At 34.7% G+C, this 27,468-nt stretch overlaps 1 protein-coding gene across 1 annotated transcript in view; it reads right to left on the bottom strand.

Annotated features, from left to right (window-relative positions):
• The window catches only part of EYS (eyes shut homolog), a 750,542-nt gene that overhangs the window by 134,004 nt on the left and 589,070 nt on the right, over nt 1–27,468 (bottom strand). The window contains exons 37-38 of the mRNA XM_069011357.1: nt 15,590–15,754; nt 8,157–8,310 (exon numbers count right to left, since the gene is read on the bottom strand). Of these exons, the coding sequence (XP_068867458.1) occupies nt 8,157–8,310; nt 15,590–15,754 (319 nt within the window). The remainder of the gene's footprint in view (nt 1–8,156; nt 8,311–15,589; nt 15,755–27,468) is intronic.

Below are 27,468 nucleotides of genomic sequence, written 5' to 3'. Positions count from 1 at the left end.
ATTATTAATCTCACACTTTCCTTTGGAAAATGAAATTTTCTGGTTATTCTGAAAATTACACTAGCTATTATTTTGTCATGTTTGATAAGAGGGTCTGCTAAACAGGAAGGTTTTAGAATGTTCTGAATTATACAATATTTTAGTCATGCTTTGTGAAGGTTATAGCATGAAAACCTAACAATCTATTCACATATCTAATTACCAACATATTTGTAATATGCTTTACAATGAAATAATAAACATACATTAGAGATTACCATGATCATTAAACAGCTAATCCTGTTTAAAGACATTAAAATTGATATGACGATGTTTTTAAGCATTCCTCATTAGTCCTTTTCATTTTACCACTTCATTTCTAGCAGGAAAAAATGCAAAGAAAATATGCTGTCTTGAACCACTTGGGTCAAGTGGACTTCTTTAAACTCAATAACTGGAATCAGTGAAATTCAGAGTAAGAGTATGAGGGTATTACTGAAGTGTTTGACTTAGATAAAAATGGACATAATAAAAACATTGCTCCAAACTGATAATACCAACCTTCATTACTATTTTCAAGTCTGGTCCTCTACATTAGAGAGGGAGAGTGGTGGAAGACCAACAAAATATTTTGGCAGGAATGCACCATAACCACAGGAAGGATTGATAAAACCCTTCCATTCTACCACTAGACTATACAGGAACTCTCACTGGGACAGTCAGTATATAAAACATAAAGCTGGACTCATGTCAAAATGACCACTGACATGACAGAATTTTATTCAGAACTGTGAAATTTGTTTGCTAACCATCACAAAACATTTTTTGTATTTCTTGCAAATTAGTCGAAAGTTAAATCTTCAAGTCTTTGTGGTGAATGATTAATTATTCTGCATAGCTATGACACAGTTATGCCTTTTAGGATGAATTAATTCATCCTACAATAGTAAAAACAATCCAAAATACTGTGAAAGTTAGTGCCTTTTTTGTATATTACTTGATTTTGCTTTATTATGCTAAGTTGAACTTGCTTATAAATACAAATACCCTTTAGCAACACTGGTAATTCAAATGAAATATGTTGCATTCTTAAAACAGAAAATATGGTTGAAAATAACAGCTATCCTTTTTCCTATAGGATATACAGTCATCTGTAGCATCTCTTATTCTACCAATTAAAAATTTAAATTCTAGTGGATACCTTCAGAAATAGAGATTAAATGATGTTCTCTTACTTTTTTCAGGATATTGAAGGGCAAATGAGGATTTACTATGTCAATTTCAAGCTCATGATTGGAGCATCTCTTTGAGCTAAAATCAGCATTTGCCCCCAGACAGAATTTGATTTAACAGAATGCCAAATTTGGCATAAAATTTAAATACATAAAATTACCAACAAAATTTAATTTTTCAAATTCCATGTTCAACAGGAGATTGGAAGGTGTGCCATGCTAACAGGACTTTCCAAATAATACTTTCCAGTATTATTTTCCGTGCCACTAGAGACATTTATAAAATATATTTCTTTTATCATTAAGACTTATAACAACAAAATCTTGAATTTTAAGTAGGTTTGAAGCTGCAGTAATTGCAACAGAAAAAAGGGGTTATCAATGGGATAAAAGATTGTGAGAAACAAAGAGTATTTTGCAAGCCAATTCTTCTATTTTTTCAGCATGTTCACCATTTAACACTGACCATTGAGGAAGGTAACCTAAAGACAGACTGTCAGCTTTTAGCCTAGTGAGCAATAAGTGTCTGAGTACTGTACAAATTTTTAATTTTTGCCATAAATCCACGTATTTATACAGGCAAACTCCTTTAGATTAATACCTTACTTGAAAGTAGGTGAGATTAGATGGAGTAAATACGATTCATCAGCATTTTTCTTAAAAAATGTAAGTAATCAACAGCCTCATATTTTTTCAAATCTTTATCTTTGAAATATGGTAAATATACATTGCTTTCTTATGTGCTTCTATGGTTTCAGGTAGGTCTGAGTCACCTGTGACTCAGAGCCCAGCTCAGTATGGAGGTCTGGATGCCTGCTCCTTCAGGAAAGGCAGCTGACAGTGTTGTACTATTCTACTGTGTATTACTGAACTGTTAATGCAGTTCGCATTTTAAAATTTATATAGATATGAACATCTTCAAAAGAGGCTGAAGTAAACTCACACCTAGCCAGAGAACCCCAAACTTTCTTTGACGCATTGAGTTCAGTCAGTAGTTTTAGTTTTTGGAATACACATCCTTGTAGGAGCTCAAATGGCATTTAATGCAACTCTGTAAATTGTGCATAAGAAAACACAGCAGGTATCACTTATTTTGTGAAAAAGCCTTTTCATCTAAGATAAATGTATAATGACACCCTATGAATTGGAAGATGAAAATATTATGGTGCCATAGTGAGCCACTTTGCAATAAACCATCCAAAATTAGTTAATGATTTTTTTTGTGTACCTCCTTACAGACAGAGTATGAGACGCAAAATAACAAGCCCTTGACACAGGATAAACACGATTTAGCAACAACCAAAGCATTAATGTGTTATCAACTTTACCCTCATACTGAATGCAAAAGACAGCACTATACCAGTTACTGAGAGGAAAACTCTATCCCAGCTGAAACCAGGACACCCGGCTTGGGCAGGAATGTTGGAAGGACTTCAAGAGGTCTTTTCCAGCCTAAAGAATCATTTGATTCTGTCTTTCTGTGTTCTGGAACCATTCCTGTAAGGTCAGTTAATGTAAGAAAATCTAGTGTAAAACCAGAGTACAAAGGGTACAGGAATTCAAACATCTGCTCTTCAAGTCAGTAGCTAATGAGCTTGAACAGCCATAGCAGTTGGTTTGTTGGCTTTGGCAGATCACTGATGAAACATTGCATAGTGCTGATGAATGAAAGCAAAATAACTTCAGAAAGTGGCTTATGTTTCTAAACACACTGAATGTTCTGTTCATGCACAAAAGCTGAAATTGAAACAAAAAAAAAGGTAATCTTTTCTATATTCTTTATGAGAATCCATTTTCTTATTTGAGTTATTCCAGATAGCATGCCACATGGAATGATTTAACTAGCTGATTTCAATGTTCCAAATTTTTGTTTTAAATTTTAATTGCATATACAAGAATTTGTATTCATCAGCTTGATGCATCTCTTATGGGACTATTTTTAAGACTGAGTAACAGATGTAGTGATTTATCTGTGTAAAACTGTAACAGCTGGATTGATGAAACTAAGATTAAGGCTTTCATAGTATAAACATTACATAGGCATACACTGAAAAACATTCCTACCTTATAGCGGCAAATGTGATAATTTCATGAAATTTTCAATTGCTGTAGAAAATGCAGTAAACATGAAAGCGTGTAGTTGTATATATGTCCTTCTAAAAGTAATCAGAAGTTTTCTTCAAAATTTATAAAACATAATTAATATCCTTCAGCATTTCCAGTTCTATGAAACAAAACATCTACATGGGTATAATTCATATATGTGCTGACTTAAATTCAAAATTAACATATAGAGTATGCAAAATATTCCTTTTTAAAACCACATCTAAATGTGTTTTTTTTTAACAATTTTATAAATTCCTCTAATAAAATAAAAATCCTTAAATCTATCCCAGACTTCTTTCACTGTCAATCTTCAAACAATTTTGAAAAGATGAGGTGTGATAAGATGATGGCGATGTTGCATGGAGCTGTCTCTAGTCATTTACCAAAACACCTTTCCATTTCTCATTCATCACATAATTGATTATGTTGGAACTCAGTATTGCACATATGAAAGTTAAGCTACACTATATACCTGCTGAGATACAAAACCTGCTGCTCAGATGTTTCCAAATCATCAAACAAAAAAATCCTATATTCCTAGGTAACTGGTAATGTTGGAAACGATAGCAAATCATCAGAAAATTAGGGTTTGGTTCTTTTTTTTGTTTACTGATTTAATGTAATTTTAAGTAATACTTTCACACTATGCAGAATATCCAACACCTGTAAATAACAATAAAAATATGACTTAAACGTAGGCACTATTATGAAAACCTGTATATCTCTGAAATAATGAAATTAAGTATGTTAGGCCATGACTCATTCTGAGTCAACATATTGTATGGATAGTGATTTACATATTCTTTTTAGAAACAAATTTTCAGAATGCACATGCAAAAAAAAAAACTTTGTAGAATAGTTCAAGCAATGATTTTCCTCTTCTGTGGAAAGAAAGGAAGTAGAAGCATACGTAAAATCATGGACACTGATAATGTAATCCTGTAGCTAGTACTTAATACATTGCATCTTGCCAAAGTTTCCATGTGAAGGTACAAAAACATGTTGAGGACTTTCTCAGTTCAGAATGTGCCATCTGCTTTTGAAGCTGAAAGACTAAATGATAAACTTCAGCAGCTTCTGTACCACTGCCTGGTCTAGATGACAGTTGGCCAAATAAACTGGATAATGTATTTAACAAATAAATTCTTTTAAGGACAGCTAAAGGTGCCCTTCTCAGCCATGAGTAAATGCTCACATCCATACTACTAATTAAAGTGTGACAGGAAACTGGAAACAACTGCTTTCAATATGTTCACTTGGAAAATACATGAAATATAAATGTACATAATATAATGATATAGCTCAGTGGGGATGGGCACTATGTTCATTGAATTCCAGAGAAAAATTCTGAAAGTTCTGCGGGTAAATAACATGGAAAAGAGTGATGCTACACATACAGGGAAGATTTTAATTAATGCCTGGAATCTCCCAAACAGAAAAGGACCTGCTGTATCCCATCACTGTATAGAACAGATAAAAATATAATTCTGAGACAAAAAGCCTAAGACGCCTAAAAAATATCAGTACTCATATTCTAAAAGCTAAAATCTACCTTTTGATTTTCTAGAAAATCAAAATCCTGATGACCTGATTATCTCACTACCTTTCTTGTTAAATTTACCTTCCTTCAGCCAGTGAATTGAAGAAACATCCTTTGCCCCCATGACAGTCATATCACTTTAACCACAAAGTAGAGCAAATTTTACATCAGGCAAATGCATTTCAGAACCCAGTCATGGAATGAAATGTGTTTGAATTAATGTTCTTTGAATAACTTTAAAGAACAAATCCATAAAACCAATCCAAACTACATCTCAAGTATGTGCTCAAAGCTTTAACTGAAAAAAACAATACAATCTCAATTATGAAATCACAAAAAAATTAAACTCAAATGAGTGCACATTTTCAAACCAGTAATCAAATCATCCTAAAATAAACAGAAAAGGAAACAACAAATGAAACTGCATTAAAGCAGGTTTCTATTTTCTTTAGGCAAGGCAAAAAAAGTAAGCAATCAGAGCTTTATTGACTTTCTTCTATAAAGCTGCTGTTTCACAAGGACCATAAAGACAATGACTGAGCATTTAAAGCACATTTAATCTTCATCAGGTTTGAGAAAATGGCCATATCTAAGGAAACTAATCATACAGTTAAAAGAAAGCAATAGTTCTAAACTATGGGAATGTATTAGTTTCCTGCACATGTGGATTTAAAAAGAAAAAATTTGAAAAGAGAAAATCAGCTTCTATAGGTGTTATTGGATGTGTTAATTGTGGTGTTTAACAACTGGAGTCATAGCTGCATCCAAAAGTGGAATAACTGTCAAATATGATCTTCAAAATTTATTCAAAGTCAAATGTAACAAATCTATTGTTCCCCAGTTGGAGAGCTTTGAAACAGTAACAAAAAATGGTCATTTATTCTACTCTTTGACTCTTTTCCTGCATTATAGGGAAAAAACCTGACACATTAATTTTGCAGGTAAAGCATACAGATAGAATTATCTATCTCCAACAGCCACTGAGAACACAAATCAACAGTTTTGTCATGGATTCATATTTTATATCTTATGATACAATATCTTGGGAGGCTACAAATGTCTTGTCAAGTTTCCTTTTTCCTTTGACAGAGGTTAAGGATGACTGCTGAAGGATTACAATTTTATTGCTGCTTGGTGAAGGATATACTGCTCTCTCTACATTTTAGAAGGACTCACAAGAATAATCACAAGTCATTTTGAAGGCCAAGCCCATAAACTCAATTTCATGTAAATCCCCGCCAGTCACAGTCTACAATCACACCTTGCAAGTTATTTAGTATGCCACTGTTTCAAAGATAGCAGTATAAAATTCCAGTAAACAAAGGAAATGTGTAAATTTAACTGACATTTTTTAGTGTAGCAACAAGGAGAATGAGGCCATAAATACAGAGGAGTTAATTTTTAGGTAGAAAAAGAGGGAAATAAATTTTTCAGTGTAAACTTGAACTCTATAACTAGAGTCAGTTTTGTCATTGCCATTTAGCTGCATTTGTTGCTAAGATATTATTAGGCTTTGAAACCTGTACAGCATTTTAATGGCTTAAGTGTATGAAGCAGAGACAGTGCTACCACAGCTGATGCAGTGGAGACAATTATCTGACCAATGTCCCACACAAGAATAGTCTCTGGCATTAAAAAACAAACAGAATAGTTTATTAGTATTGAGCTGTATAACTCTATCAGTAAGTTTTCTGACAAAAAAATCTCTTTATCTGCTAGATCAAAAGGAGAGGAAGGGATATAATTTTCTTTGTAAACTTTATATACTTTTACAGTCTGTACAAAAATCCTAAAATAAATACACTGTCAGCTAATAAGATTTCAATATGTGGTTTTTATGCTATGTGACTTTGCTCCATTAATACTAGATGTTAATACTAAGCATAAAAGGAAAAAAAAAATCCCTGTTTTAAATGGAGAAAAAGAGTAATGTAGAGACCTGTGGCTGAGAAGAAGTATAGGATGGAAATGAAACAGTTTCTTAAATGGCAGCTCCTGTTAGCCTTCCATATATTGAAAAGAGAATTTATGTTCTAACAAGCTGGTTTCTAAAAGAAGTGGTAAAGCTTATGGGGTAAGGATACAATCTAACAAAAAAATGCTGCACACTCTCTTCTCCCCATATCAATCTACTCTATATACTAAGATCATCAAACCTCTATCATTTTAGAATTTATCAACATTTACATCACAGAGAAACAGCTCAGAAGTAAAACAACAAAATGTTCAGAATATGCTTTGATTTTCCTTTTTTGATAGTAAAAGGCAATTCTGAGAAGTCTAATGTGCACGTTTCATGGTAACTTTTGCAGCAGTCTCCTTCACATACCATCTTCTAACAGCAAAAATACTCCTGGCTAAAACTTCCTTTATTTTAATAATTTGTGCACTACATTTCCTCATATCACAAATGTTTACAGTTCAGGTGCAGGAATTATCTCTAGCACTTAAACTATGCAAAAAAAAAAATCTTCATTATAGTAATTTGATAATTTCTGTGGGTGTCAGAATTATTTCTAAAATGTTTCTGAAGTAATGACTGAATACTTACCATTATTTAACATTACTGATATAAATATAACAAAAAAAAACTGTATTATTTCTGGTTTACTTCTTACCTAGCTTGCACATATGAAATTCCACCACTGGAAAAGAGCTAATTTGTTACCAAAGCATGATACCAATACCCTTCTCAAAATGATAAATGAACCATTCTGAGAACTATTGTTTTTACAAGATGAAAAATGACAGTAGTGATCAGCCACTCTTGTATAATACTGATACTACAGTGGCAAATGTAGATGTGACAACTTTTAGAATCATAGTTGTTTGGATAAGACTTTTAAAATCACCAAGTCCACCCTGCATTGTGAGATGTTGTTAGCATGCCCATTTTTAATTTTTTATCTTAAACAATAAATTAGTCTTAAATTTAGCACTAAAATTCTGATGACAAATCTAATTTATTCAATGTGTTAATTAATAAGCATAAAATATGAGCCCCCCATTTGTAACCTCCAAACTTATGTTTAAATGGTTTCACTTCTCAAACTGACTTAATCTGTCTCTGTAAACATATTTGGACTTTGTATGATTCATAAGTTCTCCAAAGGACTGAAGTAATCTGTGTGAACTAAAATGCTCTTTCAGTCAAGGAGACTACCTTATGAAAAAAGTTTCCAAGTCTGCTTTCCAATATGACTTGTCTTTTTATTGTCAAAAAAAAAAAGTGAAATCACATTTTATTGCTCAATATAGATGACTAAAAGTCTTAGTGTAAGCCAGTGGTAAATTCTTACCTTATTGTGATAGGGACAAGTATACCCTTGCTAACAGATTGGTTGAGGGATACAGTCAGAATGTTCTGAGAGTTTCCACAGCCGAATCGAACTGTTGGTCTTCCCTCCACAAGATACAAGTGAAGAAACTGCTCTCCAAAATTTCTTTCACCAGCTTTGGAAACAAAAATGGGGACAGTCACACTTCTGAAAGTGTAGGACCTCACAGAACTATTTCACACTACTGGAACACCATCATCAGACATGACGCCTATGTGACACTGAGGACTCTTCTGTCCATATACAGGACTCTTTTTGAGTGACTGGGAGAAAAAAAATCAGACTCTTAAGTCTCTGTATTTAGCTGATAACAGTTAAGAGTAAAAGAAAATAACTAAAAGACAAAATTGACTTTATACTATATGCAGTTGCATCTATCTTACAGAGATCTTTACATTAACTGATTTTTCTCTATATCCAGCAGTATCATTAAGGCAACAAAGATGACAATAAAAAAGCCAAATCCCTTTCATTCAGCTTTTCAAATAAATTATAGAAAAGAAAAATTATAGGAAAACATATCATAGATTTAAAGATTGTGAAAAATTCAGCTTTCCCAATTATTGATATATTTCAGACTTGATGAGAAGAAAAATTCTTTACAGAACATCAAATATACTGTTACTTGCACTCTTAAAATATGAATAAAAATATACTTAAGGTCACTTCCACTACATAGTATATTATAAACTGCAAAAATGACTGCAAAATACTTATATTTAAGTGGTGAATGATGCATGGCTCTTCTACAAAAAAAGGACTGACCTACAGTTTCAAATTATATTGGGTGAATTTGCCCTTTGAATTTAACTGTATTTACTTTTCATAAAAGGTAAGAGTTCCTGTTTACAATTTTTGTTCCCCTTTAACACAAATTGTTAAAACAATAATCTGTTTCTTTTGCTGTATTTTGCTATATTTAATTGAAGTAAAAAAGACTCAGTAACCGGGTCACAAAATTGAATTTACTGCATGTATTGTTTGATGTACTACTGCCTCTGAGTAGGAGGCCCTGGATGCTGGCATGGGTATCAGATAGGCAGAAATCTTATGCTTGCATTTGGGGGACCCTCATGTGTGGAGTGCCTGGCTTTGGGTGTGTGAGTCTTGAGTGAGTCTGTCCATGACCCATGAGTAGGAGTCCCCTGAAGTGTGTCAAAAGGGTTGGGATCGGGGCTGGGTTTCAGCTGATAGGTAGGAGCCTGGAGGGGCTGCGTAGGAGATCCCAGGCCCAGACCTTTTGGAGGGGGCCACAGGTCAGAACATCCTTTAATAAGAACGAGGGTATGCTTGGGTCTTAGAAAACCTACTAATTTGTAAAGATGAAATTATCAACTTTATTTTGGAGGACAAAACAAAAGACAAACAATGATCTTTTAGGAGACACAGAGAAACAACAGTGCTTGCAACTGCCTGATCACTTCCTTTTGTATAGTTCCTAGCACAAAGAGTTCACAACATAAACTCCCTCCTTGAGAGCAGCTTTCTAGTCAACATTGCATTTCTTCAGTCTGTTACAAATCTGATGACCTCCTGAAGTCTTTTATGCTTAGACATATTTTGTATTCTGAATACCTAATTAACTCCAAAGCTATTTTAATTTGACTGGATTTCATGCCTTTGGCTTTTACAATTTCCTTCTACAATAGTCTGATAATTCTCTTTCAAAATATATTGCACTATTTCACTGTTTTTTAACCCTAGCATAGCTGATATATGCACATATTGCATTATTTGTTTCCTAATCTTCTCCTTTCCCTGTACATTCTGTTCCTGGCATTTCCAATTTCTACCAGTAAGTAGATCTGTAATTCACATTGATTCAGAGAGAATGAAATGGGGGAGGGTTGTGAATGTATATAACGTCTTGAAACAGTGAAGTTACAGAGGAACAGTTTGTTTCTCTTCTCCCAGTGACTCTGTCTGTTCACATTGCCCACTAGTAGAAACTTGGAAGAAGGTCCTCATTATTACCAGTAAAGTAAAAAATCTGGGACAGCTCTCCCAAAGGCAGCATTACTTCTTGAAACCTCAGTGAGTGTTGCTGCTTGGACTTCAGTTTAGGGAGCGCTTTTGAGTCACGCTTAGAGGTGACTAACAGCATTCTTCATATTATTTTCTAGGTGGTATGAAATCCTTTGAAAGGACAATCCTTCAAATCTTTCTACAGGGAACATGAGGAGGTGGAGAATTTTGTTCTGGCAATGTGGAAGCGCATATGCTACCTAGTATACATGATGGAAGTTACCTTCATAGGAAAAGCCAAGTCTTAAGCAAAACAGACAGGTTCTGGGAACAGACAGAGATCAGGAAATATCTAAGTAAAAAATCTTGTTGGATATTAGGGGTAAATTATCTGGACCTTAGTAGAGATTATGTAAGGGGTTCAGGCTAAAGAAACCAGATGTCAGCAATCATCCTTTCACAGAAAACTGCTAGCTGGACGGTTATTTTTGTACATCAGTATGACAAAAAGCAAGTGGCCACGGGGCTTAAATGATTGCCTATCTAAAAGCCAGATTTTAACTCACAATAAAGTATAGATAAACTTTATTAAGAAAGAAAATATATTCCCTCACAGAGGAAGAATACTGTGAAATGCTCTGCTTGAGAATGCCAGCTGAAATAAGAGACAAATAGACTACAATTGAAATGCATGAAATGCCCATATTTAGTTTCAGAACGGTAAGTAGAATATGGGTAGATCTGGGGAAGAGAGCTTCTGAGAGCACAGGAGATAATTTATGAGCACAACTTATGAAAAGGGAGCTGTTGTCCTTAAGGAATGCTATAAACATGGGTTGTGATATCTGAAATCCAATTGTCAGAAGTTATAGGATACCATATATAGTAGAAGCTAAACAATCTCCCCTTGAAGAGGTTGTGAACAGCATTATGCTGACTCTGTTAAAAGTGAAAATGATGAAGTAAAACTTTACAACTGTATCAGGTTTTTATGATCACTAGCAATTTATTTTGCTTTGTGGATAAATATCACAATTTGCTTTGACATGTTGATGAAATTTAATCATGCAAACAAATAAAATCATTAAGGAATATAAAAGAAATTTCATGAAGGCATTCTGTATTCCACAAATAAATGTTCTCAAATGATGGCTAATCTTTATTGGCACAAATGTAATTGTCACATTCTATCAACAACTTAAACATAAGATAACTGCAAAAATTCCAGTCCATTTACTGTTACCATTCAGATGTTTCTTAAATACATACTGAAATAATTAGGGAAAACATCATTATCAAGAATGTAAGTAAATTTTTCTTTGTATTAAAACAGATGAAAGTATAGTAATATATAAATCACACATAGAATTCTATGACATCCTATCTCTTTCCCCATGTTTTTAACAGACAATCTATTTCTGGCAGCCTCTACAAGTCCTTAGTACTTGTTAATTTCAACCAACCATTGATAAAATTCTTGCTAACAAGGGCATCAAATAAGAAAATTATTTTTGACAACAGTATGGTATGATTTAGTGAAGTGACATGCCTAGCACATGTAATGATTCTCATATTCTGCCTATTGGTTAGCCTATAGCAGGCTTATTTGTTGTATTTTTTATATGTATTTTATTTGCCTTATTTATATTTGCATAGATATAATTGCACTAACTGCTAAAAGGTGTTAAAATAATGCAATGATACTTGAAGTGTTCCCTTCTCTTTATTTTAAGGCATGTGGACATGAAAGGGCGAAGAAGGCACAGATCTTATTTGTTCTTCACTGGCTACTGTACCAGGTAAAGACAGATGCAAGTTTTAATCCTTTTATGTTATCCTTATGATTTTGACTTTACTATTCTTCTTATGCATGCTTTCTCATTCAAATTCATTTGTATATCAGTAGCATCTTGTCTGAGATTTCTCCCTGTAATTAAAAGTTTACTAATTATCTGCCAGAGAAACAGATGTAACCTCACCACCACCTGGTAAAAACAGGTGTGTTTGTAAAATGTGTAATCTGAAGGTGGATTAATTTAAAAAAAAAACCTAATCAAAATGTGTAACTATTTTCCAGTAAAGTTCATCTGAAAGAAGCAAATCACTGTGATATTCTTCCTATTTAAAAAATTATTTTGGCAAATAGAGAGGTCTTTGCTTTATGAATATGTGAAGTTTATTGTAACCCTAATTATGAAACTGTTGCTAACGTGCATATATTGACAGAATCTGAAAATGTTGGGATTATTAACCCTTAGAAGTGTGTGGCTCTTGTACCTAGTGAGTGCACTAGCCTCAAGTTGACTTTCTGCTGACAGGTCATTCCTCAGATGTTTGATGGTAACACAGCTTCAAAAAAGCAGCAGTAGAAGCAGGAGTTGTATTACTATTAAAAAGGGAAGAGCTGACAACAGCAGCCTCTCTTTTGTAGTGGTTAGAAGCGTGAATGAAAGAGCAGGGAGAAAAAAGGGGGGGTGAAGGAAATACAGAGGGAGCATATGAGGGAACTCACAAAGGGTATTTATCTGACAGAAGAGCTTCGTGTCTGCATACAGAAATAATTTAAAAATTCTGAATATTCTGTATAGGCACATGGTGTTCATTCATAAAACACTGGAGAGATTTTTATTTACAAATTGATATAATATTTTATTTTAAATTAATGTAAAACTAAACAAGAATATTGATCTGAACAATCATAGCCAACATTTGTAATATTAGGAAAGGAACCTAATTACCAGGGAGATACAGAACAAAAAAAGAAAGAATAAAAATGAGGAAAAGGAATTGGTACTGTAGAAAGAGGGGCAGAGATTGATAAAGCAGAAATGTAATGCAAAGATATCTAAAGTTAACACAGTATCAGAGTTCTACAAGATATAGACTCATCCATTAATTTCTGTGTCTGTGTTCCACAGCCAGGCAGAGATCCAAGTTTCATTTATTTATTTATTTATTTATTTATTTATTTATTTTGCTTAACAGAAATCCAACCTTAATAGAAAACCTACTGGTCACTAAAAGAGTGGAATATTGTAAATCAGTTAAAATTCCATTTTAGGGGTAACAAAGGGAATGAAAATGCAATTATGGCATGGTACTGAGAACCTAGGAAGAAAAGGTGAGTTTTCACTGTGTGACAACATGCAAAAATTATCCCAAGTTCCTGGAGTTACCCCAGCTCATGTTAGGGTGACAATTGAACTCATACCACTCATCCTGACCCACCCTTCCTTCTTTTTGGGTGCATGAAGGGGCAAGAAGTGAGCTGTGACACATTCCATGGAAGGCTCAGATATGGTAACTGGAAAGAAAAAGCTTCGTGGTTCTCCACTAATGCCATTCTATCTTTCCAGAAAGCAGAAAGGCATATTCTAAAGAATGTGAAGTCCTCAAATACTTCTGTAACAAAATCTCTGCAAACACCTGAGAAATAACATACTAACAATTTTCCAGAGACAGCATGAACAAATTGCTCAACAGATTATTAGTTTTTAATATGTAATTAGATGCAGGATGAGTACATTATCTAGTAAAGAAAATACAGAGTCATAGAATCATAGAAAAGTTCAGGTTGGTCATCTAATTAACCCCTTGCAATGAGCACAGACATTTTCAACTAGATCAGGTTGCTCAGAGTCTTTTCAATCCTGATCTTGGATGATTCCAGGGATGAGGAATCTACCATCTCTCCAGGCAACCTATTCCAGTATCTTGCTCCCCTCATTGTAAAAAAATTTCTTCTTTATATCTAGTATACATTTATACTCTTTTAGTTTAAAGCCATTACCTCATGTCCTATTGTAACAGACCCTACTAAAAAGTTTAGCTCCATATTTCTTATAAGCCCCCTTTAAATACTTAAAAACTGGACTGTGGTCTCTCCAGAGCCTTCTCTTCTCCAGGCTAAACAACCACAACTCCTTTAGCTTCAGAAAACACCACTTCCTCCTGGGTATAGCAGAGAATCTTCAAAAAAATTTTTTTTTTTTTTTGTTTGGGGGTTTTTGAGGGTTTTTGTTTCACAGAGACACTCAGGACTTATGTGTAGACAGCAAGATTAACTTTGGCTGGAGACAAATTACTTTGTAGTGATGAAGCCAACAAAATCACTAAGTGCCAAATATATTCAATGTACTTCCAATAACCTTCCTTGAATTCTTCTTCAAGGGCAAATAACTCCTCCTGAAATTGAAATAACTAACAAGTGTAAAACATTTCAATATAAAGAACTGCCACATCACCACTTATCCATGATCCTTAGCAAATTTTGCAGCACTGTAGCTTAGGCAGCTGCAGCAACAGCTCAGATATAAGATATAAGGATTTGAGATACTATTTTGAAAAGCAGTAAACATTAATTTTCAATTTGGGGCTTGAGCATTTCCCATTTAAATAGAGTAGTACAGATAATAATGAAGGGCATAACTAAATATTGCCACAAAGTTTATATTACTTTTAACCCTGGCTTATAAATATGTACATAGTTCAGGTGAATTCACATATGCTATTATCAGATTAATATAAATGTAACAAAATTTAATCAAAATTATTTATGGTATATCAACAAGATTTCTTTGTGTAGAGAAACCCTAGGAAGCTGCATTGAACAGAAAATGCTCCTAATGATTTTGTCTTTTCGGAATAAATCTATCAAATAAACCTATTTTTCTAGCTCTTCTTGGGTTGGGGAAGAAATCACCTCACTTTCCATGTTTTCCATTTGCAAGAAATGGCAAGATAAAATATATAATGAAATACTCAAATGGCAGAGAAGTCTATTTTTTCTTGCTGACTAGTGAAAAATGTCCTTCTGTCTCAGAAGTTTATGCCATATATTGGAGAATGAAATATGCAGGCAACAAGCAACTTTTGAATGCAGTATTAACAGGCATACATCCAAGTCTGCAAGTATAATCTCTGGGGATCACAAAAGAATTCTCTGAAGTGTGAAATCACAGTAAGTACTTTAAAATATGGCAAAATTGCAGAATTTAAGATAGTTCTATAAATCAAGAATTTGGAACCAAGATCACAATTATAAAAAGCAGGACTCAATCCAACTACGGAGAAGCTGTTTCTCTGTAATAAATTGTTCAATACTTCTTCAACATTTGTATTTTAGAGCTGTAACACTTACAACTAAAGTCATATGCTTATATGTTCTTTCTTGTCAGGAAGCAGCATTTTCTGTTGTAAGTTATGTTTTCCTCAGTGAGTCATAAATTAAAGAACTTTCCAGAGGAGCACTAGGAACAATGGTTTGAATTTTATAATGCAGCATGCATTAGAATACCAAAAGGCTTCTACTGCATTTTAATGACTCATTTTGCTGTTGAAGAGGAAATGCCAGCTGATGTACACTAAAGTTAATAAGGACCCGAAGGAGCTAAAACTGATACTTAGCTTCAAGTATCTTTGGTACTCACTGTAAAGAATTGTGCCATTTAGAGCAGTTGTTTTCACTGTCAAGTACAGAGTTGTCAGATTGCTTGTTTCCTGCCCAGATGCAGTCCTGGTCTCAGATACAGATGTCAGAGAAGGTAGTTTCAAATAAGAATTTCCAGTGAAGGATGGAAAAAACAGTGCCGTGTCTGAAATGAACAACAAAAAGCTAATTTTATTAATTTATTACAAAATAATAAAATGCAATGTTTAAAAGTATCCTTTTTTCCCCCCACACCTGTCAATAGCATCATCAACTATATTATTTGCTGAGCATGCATATAAATTTATTTAATTTCAAATATTCAAATCAAATATGCAGAAAATGAAAAAGTTCTAGCATCTGCCTATTACCAGAAGTGAAAAGACCATTATAGGAATGACTACTGCCAGAAGATGCAAGTTCAAAAGGCTGTCACAGATTTTCATCTTTACAGATGTGTCAGTGCAGAACTTTTGTCCTATGACATGCCTGTGAAGTACTTTTCATTTTTATTTCTAGACAAGAAACGCAGTTTTTCTCAATTTTCAGGATACTCACATTTTCTGGGTTTGAAATTATAAAAGAGGATGTCACTGGGCAGCATATGCATTTTTCCACTACACTACTCTGGAAATGAATAATTGTTAAGAGAAAATTTTTAAGTGTGAAGGCTTAACATTTACAATGTTTATTGCATTCATTACTCTAGTCGCTATGGTTTTGTTTTTTTTTACCCTGTAGAGAAGATAATAGTATCATTAATGCAATAAAAAATAGACTAAAACTAATTGAGGTTAGGCAGCAGGTCTTCTTGATGCCTTAAGCATCCTATTTAAGCAAAACACCTTGAAGATTGCTCAGACCAAGCACCAGGAACATGAATAAGGAAGAAGCAACAAAAAAAATATTTTGAGTTCAGGTAACATTTTTGCCAAGAAGTTTTTAGTTTAATGAATTATAACTATAATGTTTTAGTTTAATCCATTATAACTAATGGATCTGTGAGTGATGATTACACATAGGCATGACTAGTACATGTTTTGTTTTTGTTTTTGTTTTTTTTTTTTTTTTTTAAGTTTGTATTCATGTTATTAATATTTTGTTTGTTTGGGAATTTGACCACTGTTTATCCTCTGCTGGTTTTGTTGGGCTTAAGAAGAAAGGACAAAAGGAAAGGCCTAGCTAAACAAGCACATGTTGAAGGACAGTCGTTAAAAAGACCCCACACCTTGACAGCAAAAGAAGGGCAGGATGGAAAGCAATTACTAGTTATGTTTATAAATGACAGGTCTGGAAAAGTTAGAATTGTTGGAGAAAGCGGAAAAAATTATAGGATGAAGAAAAGGTCAGTGGCATTGCAAATCAGAAGCAGACCTACATGATTATGAGAGTGTTGTTTGCCTAATTAAATCCATACTTTCAAGAGAAACAGTGCTAGGAGATCTAGCACTGTAGTGCAGGGCCACAAACATGACCGAGGGACTGGGTCCTCTTTCACATGAGGAAAGGCTGAGGGAGCCAGGACTCCTAAGGCTGCAGAAGAAAAAGCCTGGATGGATCTTATCAATGTCTATAAAGACATTGGGATGGAAAAGAGGGAGCCAAACTTCTCTCTCAGCAGTGCACTTAATGGGCAATGGATACAAATCAAAACCCAAGAAATTACACCTGAACACATGAAAACTCTTTTTGACTGTGAGGATGGTCAAACATCAGCATAGGTTACCCAGAGAGGCTTGTCAGGTCTCAATCCTTGGAGATTTTTCAAAGCCTGACTGGGCATGGTTGTGAGATACCTGTTCTAGGTGATCCTGCTCTGCTTGAGCGGGTGGTTGGACTGAAGGGTCTCAAGATGATGGTCCCTTCCAACCTCAACAAATTGGTGGTTCTGTTATCCTTCACAGAGAGGTGCTGTGCAGTCAACCTTAATTATTATTCTTCAAGTGCAGTGCCTTTAGAAACCTCAGTGTAGTTCAGTATTCACAATATAGTGGTACACTGAGCAATTGAAGCTATTAAAAAGTCTTTTATTAGGTACTTTAAAAAAACCCCAAACAGTCAACTTGGAGAGTAACTGTCCACAATTTATATTCTAAGTTAAAATTAATCTGTGAAGTTTCTTTCAGCTAGGTGAAGGGAAAGGGGAGATGAATGAGGAGGGGAAGGGAGCATGGTATATGTGGGCAATCTTGAAAGGAAGGACAATCTCATCAGTCCTTTAGGAAGCATAGCTCCCTTCAAAGGAGAGACCTCCCTTAAAGACTTAAAATTTTCTGGGGAGTCCAGCACCTTGCATCCAGAAGTCTATGCATTAATGTATAGGCAAAATTACTGAGAGAAGATGGTTTTTTGAGTGTTGTGTTTGCACCTGAAGTGCTGTGCCCAAAGCATCCTAGGCCTCCATCACCACTGCTGTGAGGTCCTCTCAGAAACCAGCAGAAGAGACACAGAAAATACAGAAACTGCATCAGAAACAAATGCATACCTGGCCAAAAAAGGGACCCAGAAATGCCAAGATGCAGAGCACATCCCCTTCCCTATGGTGTGCAGGCTATTAGCCTGCTGATCCTTAACAGCCATTTTCTGCCCGAAAGCTGTACAAGAGCTGCAAGCTGTTGCAAGCCTACAACATCAGTAAAGAGGTCACTGAGAGCACAGGGATTAGTTTTCTGTTTGGATGAAGGGCCTAAGTGGGAGAAAACAGATTGAGTCTGTGTATTAAGAACCTAAAATCTATGGCTGTGATAAAGTACACAGATAGAATTCTATGGGCAAAGCTTCTAGTCTGGACTAAATTTTTCCACATCCCTCATTCTACTAAACTCTTAATTGGCAGAAATTAGAGTCCCATGCAGCACTGACCAAGACTGCACACTGGTAGGATCCATGAATCAGATGCAAAGAAGGGCATATGTTGAACCACAATGAGCTAATTCTCTACCACAGTATGAGAGTATTTTAGTGCTGCTTTCTAGCAATAGTTACAGATCTTCATATTTTAAGATGGTTGCTGGCAATAAATAATTTTGTCTTTAATTCATCACACAGGACAGGCTAAAAAGAAGAAATAGTTACTTTATTCTACCCTGGGTCCACTATCTGATGCTGTCACCTCTGTCCATGATCACAAGGGACTGTTCTCCACTGGGGCAGTAGTCTCCAAAATGAGTGGAGTGCATGTATCCTAAAGGGTTCTCAAAATAATTAACTAGGACCTAGAAACAAATAAAAAATTATTCACATTTTAAGGGTAAAAAAGATTACAAATCAAGAGAAAAAAATTGCAACAGAGACTGCAGGCTTGGGTCTGAATTACCTGACAAACACATATTGCTAAGAATTATACTTTAACAATTTAACTGAAGACTCAGATTTTCTACTGAATTAAAAATGTTATCTGGGATATTATTTACGACAACTTTCACAATAACACATATTACAATGAGAAAATATTGAGAAACATTGACAAGTTTCTATTATATCCCTACTTGACTTTGTCTTAGTCAGGAAAAAAAGGGAGTAAGGGGAAGAAAAATGCAATGCAAATGCAAAATGCTAGTAAAATGGAATCAATCTGTTACCACTCCTACCTCTAATTTTCCCTTTGCATTCTTTGTTCTTATGACAAGTTTGGCTTAGCACTGAATTCTATTAAATTCAGTGGAATTCCATTTAAAATATTTTTCAGTCCTGAGGATGTTGACTCATCAGCTGCACCAGCCATCACTAAATAAATTCAAATGAGAACTAAAAAGACTTTTAACATCACAAAATCCTAGAAAGGGAAGAAATGTATTCATCTTCTGGTAGGAAAATCAGACCAAACATCTGACTAAACTTGTCTACAATCTACAGGGTTGATAATTTCATTGAATGTCCTTGCTCCTCTTCAATAATGAAAATAAATGGGTAATACTAGGATGTGATTATCCTCACCCAATCATGACCTAAACCAGCCTATTTCTCTCTATTTGCTATAAAAGAACTTGAGGGCCAATAGTTTAGCTGTAAACATGTACACCAGCAATATCTGAAGGCAGGAACAATTCTCATTCTTGTTGCTTGTGCATCAGAGCTAGATGGCCTGCAGAAGCATTTTCTTTAGGCAAAACCAAATTAGTACAGTAGTTCTGAGTTGAAATGTTAGAGATGTGAACTGAAAAGGATGTCAGAATATTTAATCAGTGGTTTAAACTCTGAATTTGCCGCTTATATCTTTCAATTAAAGTAGTAAACATCCTCTGAAACTTACGGACAGATTCTGTGCTTGTTCTTTTCCATCATTCAGAGATATAATAGAAGCACAGGTGATAAAAACTTTGTCGAGCAGTGCAGCAAACCTTTTCCATATTATCAAGAATGGAGGGGTTCCCAGCAGGTAGAAAGTCAGTTAAGCAGCAATATCAAGGGTCTGATGAATACATGATCTGCTCTATCCATCTCATGCTCACAGAACATCCCAGGCAACCAAATTTAACCACCTTAGAGTAATGCATTCTTTTATCTCATGTTCATGGTGTGAAGAAAATCAAAGTGAAATAAATATTATTCAGAAAATTCCTAGGGATTATGTCTGGTACATATGAAATCTGACTTGAGTGCTTCATAAAGCATCACATGCACCTCCAACAGTACAGAAATACAGTAACTATTTCCTATGAAATAATTGATTAGCTGAGTTCAGCTGTTTCAAGACAATAAAATATGAAACCAAATAAATCTTACCCCTGCTGCTGTCACTCATTTGTCTCAATGCACAAAAGCCTCCTGCCTGCTGTAACTGAACTCCTACATCACAAAGCAAAAAATCCTCAAAAAATAAAATGCATGGCTTCCTTTATCAGGCCAGCCCGGTGCCTTGTTGATAATGCTCTCTGCTGTCAGCTGGGAGGTCTGAAATCAGATCACTGACTTAATCTCTCACTTTGTAGACTGCTAGGGCCTTTGAATGGCAGAAAGACAGCACATTTAATTTGTAGTTTATTAAGACTCAAGAGGAAGCACTGAGAGGCAATGGGTCACACAAGCAATTTAAGAGCAGGACATCAATTCATTTTCATTGAAGGAAACTATCATACAAGTGGAGCAGTAATAGAAGAAAAGATTTTAAAAATTTTAGGAAAATAAAGCAGATGATATTCAGCAAACATGCATCTGCAAAGGTACAATGAAACAAAGAACAGAAACAGGGATGATCAAAGGGTTGGCGTTGCTTCCAAATGGAGAAAGACAACAGGCCTATTCACTGTGCAGAGGAAAATGGGAGTAAAAAATGGCAGCTCCATGTCTTGGAGCACAGTAGGTAGGGGTACTCAGTTACTCAATTATCGTTACTATCAGGTCACAGGCTGGAAAAACAAAAGGAGATTCTTATTAATGTTTTGCAGAATGTTTGGCGTAATTTATTGCCAAAAGATATTATGTGGGTCAAAAGTATATTAAAAAATAATGAAAAATTAAGAACAATACAAGAACAAGGGAAACTAATCCACCAGACTAGCAAATATAATGGAACCACAGGTCAAGAAATCCTAGTCTCGTTGATTGGTGGAAGCTGAAGTAATGCACTTGGGGGAAAATCTCAGTTGTCCTGTTTGATATATCCTTTTCAAAGAGCAACGGTTTTTCCTCTGAGACAGGATACTGAGCTCAATGTCCTCCTGGCCTGACCTGACTCATGATTTTTGTGTGACTTGTTCTGCTCTGTGTATCAAGACTAAGACTGCGTGACAGAAACTAAGAGCTGCAGACCATTGAACATAAAGGAAATTAATGATTTTGTAGATATCTGAAGCATATAGCAATTGTCATCACCTAGTGCCTAGAGTTACCCTCCTCTTTTGACAACTGTATTGCAATAAGCAGATCAACCCAATGTAAATATGTTATTAGATTTATTTCAAGAAAAAAAAAATAGTTGATAGCTCTAGCATTCCTTAAATACAAAGAAGTTGAAGAGTTAGCTGCATGTCTGACAAAACAAGATCATAGTAAAACAGTCTGATGTTAATGTGCTTTGTGAAAAAGAGAGCCACAAAAAGAAGAAAAAAATATTTTCATATTCCTATTTTGTAGGTCTCAAAATTCCTCTTCCAATCTCAAATTTTAGGAAGGAAGAATCACTTTTTAAATTTTTTTTCCTACACCCTCAGTTTTTGTACATCAGCAAAGGTATAACTGCATTCATTTATAGAAGATGAGAATTTAGTCAATTCTTGTGTCTGTGTGAAAGGGTGAAAATGACCTGTGTCAAAATAAGAAGAAGCTTATTCAGTTAATGGGCAAGAAACATTCTAAACTGTCCAGATGAGATGTGCTGTGTAATTATTAAGTTCTGTAACTTTTTCTGGATGTTGCATAGACACATAAAGTCCAGATGTGTCAGCAAGTACAACAGTCTGACATGAAAAAGAAAAAGGAAAAATTTTTCATTCATATTCACCTCAAGATTTTGTGAAAATAGAAATGACACCTCAACAGAAAGACAAAAAATAGCGAAGATGTTGTGTGTTGAAAAAAATCCCAAACAATCTACTTATTTTTAGCCCAAATCCACAAACAGAATTAGCCTCTTACTGCCTGTCTTTTGATAGTTTTGAAAACAACACAGTGATTTGTCTTTTTCTGTTTGATTAGTTTCATCTCCAAAATTTATTACTTTTCTCCTAAGTGCATTGGATTTTGAAGCGGAAAGAATGTTCTTAATTGATACTTGTACCTCATCAGATGTATTTTACCACCTGCATTCAAAATGATGCATAAGTGCTTCTCTTTTCCTGAATTTGACATAGAGGAAATTGGGAAGCTATTATCTAATATTTTTTCAAGCTCAACATATTTGACAGGAAATATGATCTTCCTGCAAAAACACCAGAGTTTTATCTATTTTTAAAAAGCACCCCATCTAGGAGGGAAATGAATGTCCTTTATATCTTAATTTATATATTTCTATCTTTCCCAATTACAGGAGAAAATCTAAGGCAGACTTTTAATATGAAACCATAATTTAAACTGGAGTTGTCATATTGCACTACTATATTTGATGCTGAAATGCTGGTTGCTTTGAAGGTCTCTATGACAGTTATTATGGCAAAATTTAATGAAGCAAGGCTTGTAAAAATCTTTTGAAGTTCCCTCATTAATATATTTGTTCTGTAAAATATCACAGAAGATCTACTTGAACATGACCTTTCACAGTTTTGATTCACATCTACTGAACTAATATAAGAAGCAAATGAAATAAAGTATTGGTTTTCAGTGGGAAAAGAGGCAGCTGTCATAATATGTTTGAAAACTGATATTTTTCACAAAAACTTGATGTACTAGAGATCATATATATTACTCATTGTAATGAGAACTGTTTGATTTCACAAATGAATGGGTCAAATAACTTAATTTTCTATTGGTTTGCAGTGAGCCTCAGGCAAATGTGTACATATTTCATTTGTACAGTATAATTCTTATGTTTATCAAAATTCCAAGGCTTTTTTTTTTTTCTTTGTTTTATGGGATATCAATGTGTTTTCAGTCACTTTAATTTTATCTCTGCCATCTAAGTTTAATTTTATTCTCTGCAATGGTGCTTGAACACATAAACAAACATTCCTATCCCAAAGGATCTTAGAAATACTTGAAGAGTAATTGGCTATAAAAGTTTAATTTGGAAAAATATTCAGATTTTTTTCAGTGTGTGTCATATTTAGTCAGTTGAAGAAGAATCTTCCATCTGGATAACATTGCAGACTAATTTGTCATATGGTTGGCACCAGATATTAAATGATCAATATTAAAAGTGAAATGCAAGCTGCAGCTTTAAGAACACTACATTTAATGTGCTCATATAACTAACACAGTTTATATATTGCTACATTGTGTATGCAGCAGATTTTTATTACTTTTCTGGGAGATTTTGATGAAATTTTGATTAGAATTTCCTGTTATTATTTAGCTCTATAGGTGCATAATTTACAGAATTGTGTAAATCTAATCTGAGTTCTAATCTGAACTTGTTTTCACAGGTTCAGGATGCAAGCAAAATAGGAATATGAAAGCAATTTCTTGTCCATCTTGTAATTATATTAACATCCTGCTATGGCTTCTTTTGGGAACCATGTAGCTAACTCAAGGGCTTAATGGAAAAAATCAACAAATAACAAGCAAAGAAGAATATTTAAAGGACAAAATTATTAACAAATTAAGTTAGTATAAGAGCATGAATTAGAATACCAGATATTTCACTCTGCTTGCCCTTTCCTTTGAGGATTCAAAAGACAGAAGTTTTTTGCCTTCTGTTTTGCTAATGTAATTTATTTATTTTTAGCCTAAATTGCAAAACTATAAGATCGAGAAGTATTTATGTAAACATCTAACCTATTCCTTTCATTTATTTCCTAACATTTAGCACTGTAATATTAGTTAGGAATTATAAAGCTAGAAATACCACTTACATATAATGATCACTTTAGACATTTACACTAGACCATATGTAATGCTGGTCTTAGAAAAGTATTTTGATTCAAAATATTACAATTGATTTTTAATATAATTGTTAATATTTAACAATAACAATACATCAATAACAAATCTGAATTGTAGTAACTTTGATTGTTTTCTTGGCAATTACAAGACAGCAACAAGTGGGGGAAGCATGTAAATTTGCAAATATTCATGTTTGCTTAATCCCAACATCAATAATGTCAAAGTATTTTAATTGGGCTCAGCATTGTAGGTGCACAAACTAGTTCAGCCACATGAAATTGCAAAAGAATATTACAATCAAGTAGGGAAACTTATCTGAATTAACGTAATGAGATGGCCAACTGAAAAGGCATAAACTTGCACAATTCCTAATCTTTTACCAGCCTTATTCAGCCAAGTTGCAATACTCTCTGGCATCTTAGGTTTTATTTTGGCTATAGTCTTTAACCGTAGTGCCCTCACTCTACCACTTCCAAACATAACTGGTAGAAGTGGCAGATGAGATGGGTGTTCAGTATTGGAGCTTTCAGTTCATCTGCTTGCTTTTCTTCTACTGATTTGGTATGACAGTGTTAGCAAACCCTTACTGTGGGTGTAGGTGGAACAAAAAAGCAATTGTTCAATATACCTGTACACTGCCTTGTTTGTGCAAACTCTGGCATCGATTTTTGCACAGGGCTTTGAGCATCTTGTTTTACTTAAAGATGTCGCTGCTTTTTTTAGGGAGAGTTCAACCAGATGACTTTTAAAGGACTCTTCAACCCAAACCACTCAATGATTCAATGATTTTATTAAAGCAGAAGTGACTGAGCAGTAGACAAGACACTAACTTCCTTTCCATAGCTGTTGCCTCTTGGGTCAGTGTAAATTCCTTCTGAGAAGAAAGGAAGAAAGAGGGGGAAGACCGTTTTCCCAAGGAACAGTAGAGCAAGCCCCATTTGAAGACAAAAGAAGCCTACAGTATAGCTGCAAACACAGCATTCCCAAGCCCATTTTTTCTCCCTTTTCATTCTACTTGACCAAAAATGCCTGCCTAAATTGAGTCCCAAAGGTAATAAAAGGCCTATGAAGAAAACCACTCCTCTTGAACAGGTCTTTTTGCAGCCCTTTTTTTCTTCCTTTGCATTGCGGATCTGACTTTTGTCTATACAGGGAGTTAGTAGTTTATGTTCCATGAAGGATAATTTTAGACAAAGATTTCTTTCATATTTTGAGGTTCTGTCTGAAAGAGCAGGAAAACAGCTCTTTGATTCTAGCTTTACTTGGGAACATGAAAAGTGGTTACTACAGACTAAAACATCTTGTTTCAAAATCACTTCTGGTACTCTTTTCCTACTTACTGCAAAATATCACATGCCTATTTATTTCACCACATGCTAAAATCTTCCTTTTGTTTAACTGTACAGAATTAGATTTTAGCACTACTATTACCGTCTTTGCAATGGTGTAAACTCCAGCAGGTTGTTGAAATTAAATGAATAACAAGGTGGTCAGTGAAAGGACAGAAATAATTTTATCCTACAGAAATATATGTGCACACAAAATGTTTCCTTTTCTCTGTGGCGTACTGCAGATTTGAAACACAAGAGCTTCAAGATAAGCAAAACTTCTGCTTGATAGCAGTTCAAGTCCAAGTGTCCAAGTTACAGCACCGGGATATAGTTTGGAAAATGCACTAATTGAAATGACAAAAATGATGGAAAGCAAATGACAAGTTATTTTCCAGCATCTGCCAATAATTAAGAAACAGTTTCTTGTGTACCTGGATATTTCTGCAAAGGATTCCAGGAGGTAAATAATCATCTCTTCCTGGCAACAATATGAATACAGAAACATTTGTCATGGACTAAAGTAATCCTTGTTCCTCAACACAATGTAAAAGAGAATTTCTTAATTGCGGTATGAAACAGATATAGAGCTCAAGTGAACCTAGCTTCATTATGAAAGACAGACAGGTACTATTGAAAAATTGCTTGATTTTTTCTATTGTTTTAGTAATTGTTGAGCTAAGGAATTCATCTTGTGGTATCTTATTTTCAATTAAATATCTATTTTTAATAATGTGTTGCCTTCTCTCATAAATCTTTAAACTGTCTATTTGTTTCATCAATGTCAATGATTTTCTCATGTAGTGGGATGACTTCCACTTTATTTTTAGGGGGAAAAAGTGATAATTCTAGGAGTTTTCCATTATGAGACCTGTTTAACATTTGAGTAGCAATTACAAAAAAAGCCTCAGCACTGCGAAGCTGATATCGAACTCTTTGTGGAACAGAGAGTGAACTTAAAATTTAAGATTTTAACGTAATATAAAATCAGGACAGTCTTCCCTGCAACTTGGTAATAAAAAGGATGGGAGGTAAGTAATCATTCTTTTATAGAATTTAGGAAATTATATGTATTTTGGAAGTGAGGACAAAGTAAACAATATGCATTTGAAATATGGATGACCCTTTCTGCTGCATTGTCAAAATACTCTTCCTCACATTAGTACAAGTGCCTGTGGATGGTCTGAGAAAAAAGTCCATCATAATATGCACACTTTGCTACTGGTAAGTATCACATCTGAACTCATAGGACAGCAGTATGTTTTAGGTAAGAGATGCTTAAGTACTGATTTACACCATGTGAAGGAATTGTGCTCCCAGCTAGAAGGACAACTGAACTACCAAAAGAAAAGGAGAAAAAATAATTACATTTAAAACATGACTTTTACAAAGCCCTCAGACAGACTTCTTAGGTTTTCATCCCTCACACCTGTCCTAAAAAGTGACCTACACTGGGCTGTCCCCCTGTATCCTGGGTTGAGGTGTATTCTATTACCATCCTCATGAGCTGTTGAGATCAGGTGGGGCAGTGTTTCCTTGCCTCCTCCCCCTGGACTATCTCTCTGTTAATGGCCCATCATTGTCCTGCTGCATGACTCAGAGATAACTCCCTCTGGACTATCTTCTGTTAATGAGCCTAATCAACACTTGGCCTCATGACTCATTACCCTATTGTGAGATGCTCCACCCAGAGGGAGGAACCAAGCATCCCATCGTGGATATAATCTGAGATTCCGAACACCACAGGCCCCCTTTCCACTGGATTTCCAGAGGACAGGAGCTACAGAGCCACCACTGGACCTTCTGAGGAAGAGCAGACCCTTTTTTCTACAGGATCACTGCTTCAACAGAACCACATCCACCACTTCAGGAGGACTGCAGCCACCATTTTATCGGACTGCTACTGCCACCCTGACTAACGGTGTCAGGTTGTATCCTGACTCTGTCAGTTTGAACCAGTGTTTTCGGGTTTTTTTTGTTTTGTTTTGTTTTTTTCCTTTTCTTTAATTTTCTCATTAAATTGTTATTCTGACTTGGTGCCTCCCAGTGGTTTGTTTTCAAAGTAGTACAGCCT

The sequence above is a fragment of the Aphelocoma coerulescens genome, chromosome 3, assembly GCF_041296385.1.
Source record: "Aphelocoma coerulescens isolate FSJ_1873_10779 chromosome 3, UR_Acoe_1.0, whole genome shotgun sequence".
NCBI classification, from domain to species: domain Eukaryota; kingdom Metazoa; phylum Chordata; class Aves; order Passeriformes; family Corvidae; genus Aphelocoma; species Aphelocoma coerulescens.
The sequence above is the reverse complement of the archived record's forward strand: the minus strand, read 5'-3'. Positions and strand labels throughout refer to the sequence as shown.